At 39.6% G+C, this 6,925-nt stretch overlaps 1 protein-coding gene across 1 annotated transcript in view; it reads right to left on the bottom strand.

Annotated features, from left to right (window-relative positions):
• Positions 1-280: 280 nt before the first annotated feature.
• LOC308088057 (protein prune homolog 2-like) overlaps positions 281-6,925 on the bottom strand; it is a 28,213-nt gene continuing 21,568 nt past the window's right edge. Inside the window, exon 11 of the mRNA XM_080432403.1 lies at positions 281-2,176. Within this exon, the coding sequence (XP_080288529.1) occupies positions 2,146-2,176 (31 nt within the window). The 3' untranslated portion in view covers positions 281-2,145. The remainder of the gene's footprint in view (positions 2,177-6,925) is intronic.

Here is a 6,925-nt window from a genome sequence, read left to right as displayed (position 1 = left end):
CTTCACTTGCCAAATGTTAAGCATAACCCCAAATATTGGAATTATTTCACATTAATGTTTGTATTTGAGTACTAAGGGGAAAGCTAGGCCATAGGGTTTCAAAAGTTATCTGAATCACACTTATAAATAAATAAATAGTAAAAACATGACAAAGTTCTCTAAAACAACAGAAATATAAATGAATAAATAAGAAGAAGCAAATCAAGTTTTAGCTCAAATTCAAGATAGTATTACAGAGAAAACACCAGAATTTGATCATGGGGAGAAGGTACAGGAACAAATCTTTATTAAAGCAAAATACATTTTACAGCAGATTAATAGGCTGTGGGCCATTTTTGACATAGCCTACATATACATAGACAAAGTGAAAGGTGAATGAATACACACTGACATAAACCTATACAGGTACCGTACAATCTTCAGTACAATTCATTTCTCACACACACACACACACACACACACACACACACACACACACACACACACACACACACACACACACACACACACACACACACACACACACACGTAACTCAATCATTATTTAGGATAACACAAGCCAAAGCCAAGTCATTCGATAACATAGGCATGAACAGCATGACAGAGACCATTAAAAATACACAGTAAGCTCGACCAAATACACAAATGTAGCCCTGTTCGTGTCTATACAGAGTTTAAATACAACATTCTGTTTTTACTGTATATAAGCACAATGTTTTCATACCTTCTTTGAGGTAAAAAGCAATGGACCGTTTCACACAGGTAATCCATGTACTGTAGGATTGTCACTGGAGTGGAGACAATGTTATATTATTTGATAAAATTATCAATGCAGCAACGTCATTTCAACTGCTTCTTATTAACATTAGATATTAGGTTGATCTAGGTTAGGTGATCTAAATTCTGTTCAGTGTCCCTTAATTCCAGTAGAAATTTGTGACAGTTTTTTCTTACCAACTAAAATAGTTAGTAGCAATGGGAACAAGTGTTAAGTCTTGTTTATACTTTGTTGTTCAATAGTGTCGCACAACGAAAATAGACGGTATCTGCTCTTTTTCGGCTTGCAACACCGTCGTATGATGGAGCATAAATTAAGCATTACATTTATCTCAACAGAACACAAATCATTTGGAAACTCAAGACAAATCTATGACATACAGTACAGTATAAGGCAAGGTTTAGGGATAGATTAAAATGTTCTTTTGTATCCATGCTTGTCACAATATTTGAGGTCATAAATACAGTTTATTTAGATGTAGTAATTCATCTTACGAAGTGAAACTGTAAAACAAAAATGTACAAAACTTAAGGTCGAAAGTACCAAAATTCGCCTCCATTGGTTTTTGTCCATTTAATATCAATAATGCATTTACAATGTAACACTTCTTTACAATGCCCCACAGCTTGTTATTTAGGGTGCGTTCGGATATATAACACTGAGCGCACTGGCCAATACAAACTAATACGTGAGTGTGCTCCCGGTGCGCATTTCCGAACGCACCCTTTATAAGAGAAGAGAAGTTACACATGTGAAGTTTTAGCATGGCAGAGAGGTGACTAGAGGTGAATGTTAAGTCCAACTTTGTTGTACGAAATTTGTCGTTCACCAAACATTTTTAACCAATGTGTTTTATCGGGTTAGAAATCATACTTTCAGTTGAACGAAGTATAAAGTATAAATTAGGCAGCACATTTCAATGGGTTGTGATACTGTGAGTAGGAGAGCCATTCCAGCATGTAATGTGAAAAGATGTGAAACTTTCAAGTTACAGAGGAACTGAGAGAAAAAAACGAAACTCAGCGAAATACATAAAACTAATACAGGCAGTGTAGACCTAAAGTAGGCTACTCTGTAAAATACACAGCATAACGCCTGTTCTGTGTCAGTCTCTGTACTCAGAATAATGTAAATACAGTTTCATTCCTACTTTACCTAAAGCTTAATTGATTTAGATACAAACAAATTAACACTCTGCATGAGCAACTCCCTGATACTTTGCCCATTATGTTTTGTTGATGGACCATACTGTATTGTACACTGCGTGCAGGTTGATTAATATGTGCATACTGTATACTGTACATACTGTAAAGGACAGAATACTGTAGGGTGCTGAGGACAGGCGGCATCCAGACATCATCTAATTGTCAAACAGCTGAGCTTCCCCTCTTATCAGCTCTAAAAGTGAGGGAAAGAGGGAGAGACAAAGACAAAGATATGTTGTCACTACACAGACTCATGATGGAATGTCTACTTCGGTGGGATTGAGTATTGAAACTATTAACTAACATTATTTTTATTTTCTTAGAAGGCAGAGGTGCAGTAACCATTCCATTAAATAGCTCCTGTTCATTTAACCACTTAAGCTCTATTTTCACATTTCTTTTTTGAAAAGTTTCAAAGAATTTTCAAAGACTGTTATTTTTTTCGCTCACAACGTGTGTGACAGGAAGTCATTTGGATGGGTAAAGTACTGATACTAACATTACACTTGTAAAATTAGTGTGTATGACCTATATCTGTCTGTCTGAATTAGGGGTGTCGGAAAGAATCGATTCGAATACGAATCGTGATTCTACTGTTGGACGATTCAGAATCGATTCTCATTTTTAAATTTTTTTAGGATCTTGGATTTATTTTTGTGTGTTTACATTATTATCAGTTGATAAAACCTTTACAATTGTAAAAGCTACATAAATGTACTCTGTTCTCATGCCAGCAGATTGGAGTAGATCCTGAAATCCTATGTTTTGCATCAAGAATCGTTTTGAATCGAGAATCGTTTTGAATCGAGAATCGTTTGAATCGGAAAAAAATCGCTTTTGAATCGGAAAAAAAAATCGCTTTTGAATCGAGAATCGTTTATTTTGAAAAAATCGATAAAAATCGGAATCGTGACCCCAAGAATCGGAATCGAATCGATTTGTGAGATAGCAGACGATTCACAGCCCTAGTCTGAATGTCATAGTAGTTGTAGAGGACTGCATCTGTTATTCAAACATTTATGTATAACATTATACTTTTTGTAATTTTAGTAATCCACAGGTACATTGTTGAGACCCACTGAAAGGGGGTCTCAAATAGTTCCCGTATAGTTCGACAAATGAGCCATTACCTGTTTTTCCTGTACAACTATTGACTTTTTGGGTGATGTTGGTTAACACGCACGCACGCACGCACGCACGCACACACACACACACACACACACACACACACACACACACACACACACACACACACACACACACACACACACACACACACACACACACACACACACACACACACACACACACACACACACACACACACACACAAGCCACTCATCAACACTAACAGACAGCAATAATTCACTGCTTACTTAGCTGCAGTCTCCATTAATTCTTCATCCAGTCTGGGTTAGAGTCAGGTCAGAGAGTAAAGGTTAAGTGTTAGTAGGGGAGAGCATGTCAAGGGGACAAGCACAGTACCAGTGCAGATTTGTGTTCGACATCAGCTATTAGGTGAAGGCTAAACTTTCATAGTCTGATTGCTATGAGTTAAGGCCTCCGCAAACCACAACAGAGGTGCAGTAACCATTCCATTAAATAGCTCCTGTTCATTTAACCACTTAAGCTCTATTTTCACATTTATTTTTTGAAAAGTTTCAAAGAATTTTCAAAGACTGTTCTTTTTTTCGCTCACAACGTGTGATGCGAGTTGTAAGCATCAACTGCCAACCTGGGGCTGCCAGCATAATTTCCAGCTCATTTGTATTTCCCAAGCTCACAACAGAAGAGATCACACCAGGACATGTACGTGGATGCTACTTAGAAGTAATCTTATACGCGCTGCATGAGTCTGTGTGTCTGCTTGTCTTCAGAGTTAATCTTGCAAATCACTAGACCGATCAACTTTCTAGTGCACACTGCCAGTAAGTCACTAGCCTGGGATCAATACCATTTTTGGGTTTCTGATCCGGTTGGGAGCGCGTCATCAGGCGTCTGGAACCCACGGCCGGAACAAAGGGTGCCGGTATCACCCAAAATAATTCCCCGCGATCAAGGGCATCATAATTTTAGGGCCTACCCAATAAAACCCTTGATGTGGCGTAGTTTAGCTTATAGGAATAGTTTGTTTGGTATATCCATCCTTTATTCCAACTCGTAGCGACTGGCGAGACTAAACTAGTAGTTATACTCGATTCAGCATTTAAATGCTAACAGGGGGAACCAAAACGAAGCGGCGCAGAAAAAATGGAACCAGCACCAGGAACCACAGGGGTTTTTCCCAGTAGGCGTGGCCTAGACCGGATCGCACAGCCATTTAGAAACGAATACCAGGCTTTCCTCCGAGGTGGAAAGTCTGGTGACGCAAGGTTAGTAGGTCACAGGATGATCCAGCTTGCCAGGCAACCTTCCTGACTGTGTTTAGTATCATCAGATATCATATCCTATTCTTTTGTAATGTGTTGTTTGAATTGTGTTATGCTTAGTCTAATCATTCTCAATAGAATCCAATTAGACTAAGACTAATGACTCCAGTGCCAGGCGCTTGGGATAGACGTTCGGAGCTGGAATGTCTGCTGTGGTCTGTGGAGGCCTTTAAGCGCCTCATGCATAGCTGATGGAATGTTTACAATACATGCATGAAATTTGCAGCAGCAATTATATGGCATCATTTTAGTCAGAAGGTTTGGGCAGGCTTTTTTTCCCTGTGTTTTAGTAGGTTCAAAGGTGGGTCAGATGAGGCATAACTTGCTTTTATCATTCTCATAAGAATTTTATAGCAAACAATCATATTTAGTAAGGCAAAGGTAACAATCCATCCTTCATTCACTCCTTCAAGCATTGGGGTTTAGAGACGTGGGGAGGGTTCAAGGGTCAGGGTATTTAGGGTCAAAAGTCAAAGGAACTAACTACAAGCCAGGGCACATCACAGACAGGGACAAGTGAAAAATATTGGCATCCGTCTCACACAAGGCTAGTACAAGACATCTTGGGAAAGGAGACATCTATGGTCAATCCAGAGTATAGGGTAAAATGTAGCATTCACTAAGTTTCAGGGTTATCTACAGATAGTCATCTGTCCAACCGAGGCAGGTTAGTTGAATTACCTCATCATGCATACAAATTTGTGTATACCCCGCTCCTCGTCGTACCTTTGAGGAGAATGAGAAAGGCATGATTGTGCCTAAGTTAGGGACTTAAAAATAAAATGCACTATGCATTTGCTTCTGTTTTCCCTGAAGAGTATGCATGCATGACTCAATTCAGTAATTCTAATCAAAACTGTGATTTTCTTTGCTCTGACCCTTCCTACTAAAATGTGTTTCTTATCCACCTCCTAGTTCTCCTCAGATGATAGTAATCAAATGTAAAACAGGTTGTGCTAGGTTGTGTATCTCCCAATCTGCACACAGACGATCAATATCCCGATAAATATCAAGTTTGAAATGTATCAGATTAGAAAGATTACGGTGGGAGTAGTGCATGACTGAGAGAGACAATTGTACAAGGAGACAGATGTGAGGTGAATGAGAGACTTTTGACACAGAGACCGGTAGAAACAACTTGTTATGGTTGAGTTGGACAGGTATCGAATGATTGACGATATGTGCCAAGAACACAACTGACGACATGACTTCCCAGACATATCAAATCTGTTTGTCCGTTACCACAGCAAGTTTAACCGGCTTGTACATGTGATCACGTGAGATGAGAACATGCAAGGTACTGCGCTACTCAGCCAGGCACGATAATCTTGATGTGATGTGCCATTATTGAAAAATGTGTACTTACTTACTTAGTAAGTAAACATTTTTCAATAATGGCACATCACATCAAGATTATTATAGAGTAGAAAATCTAATCTAAGATTATCCTCATGTGCGAAGCGAAACCCGTCAGTCAGGATTTAAAACTCCTGCAGTGTGAGGCTAGGTGAAGGGAATCTGAGTGGAGGGTGAGGACCACCAACAAACTGGTTTACAGGAAATAACGCATGCAAATTACACTAACACATGGGTAATTTGCATGTGTTACTTCCTTTTAACCAGTAAAGGCAGCTCTCCACCGCACCAACTCGCCGTTGGAAAGTGTTGGGAAGCGTCTATTGCCGACAACCTGTCGTCGATAGCACTGTGTCGTCGGGTCAGGACTCGCAGATTACCGTCGATGACAAACCGAGCAGGTTCGGTCGTAAGAACTAAGGCTTGCCTGAAGATACATAAGACCAGAACAACATGTTTACTGCACTGCACGCAAAGGCAGACATCCCACCATGCCTGGAATATCACGGTAACAGATCACTAGACTAGGGGAGTCAGGTCGCCTCCAGTCAGGAAGGCAAAAGAATGGCTCCAGTTTACAGAAATCTTAATAGCAAAGAACAATGTGGAGAGACTACACGGACAACGACTCTAAACATTGTAAGACTTGTTGATGACAAATCAGTTGAATCAAGTGATTAGAACCAGACAGTTTAAGGAAGGTTTGAAGATCCTTAAGATGACAGTTCTAGAAGGTGATGAGTGACACAGTTCAGATGCTTAGCCATGCTGAGGAAGCAGCTCATCACCATTATGGCAGAATAGCATCAACAAGGACTGTAGTACACCAGTGCCAGGTTGCACTGGAGGTGCAACAGGTTAAAACACGGGCGTGCTTAAAGCCACCACAGTAGGCGCTACACCGCTAAAGCCAGATGTATACTTCGTCGTAGCGTGCCAGAAATAGCGATCAACAAGCTCACAACGTTGCGAGCTTGTAAGGCAAGGCAAGTTTATTTGCATACCAAATTTCAACAAGTGCTTTACATAAAACATTAAACAAACAATAATAAGACAATATGAAAGGACATTTGAATACAGTAAAAACAAAAGAAGAGTAAAATTGCAGTGCATAAGAATAATGAAAAGTCTTTGACTATGATTTAAAATAAATAGAT

Source organism: Gymnoscopelus braueri (genome assembly GCF_963280865.1).
Source record: "Gymnoscopelus braueri genome assembly, chromosome: 7".
Taxonomy (NCBI): Eukaryota; Metazoa; Chordata; class Actinopteri; order Myctophiformes; family Myctophidae; genus Gymnoscopelus; species Gymnoscopelus braueri.
The sequence above is the reverse complement of the archived record's forward strand: the minus strand, read 5'-3'. Positions and strand labels throughout refer to the sequence as shown.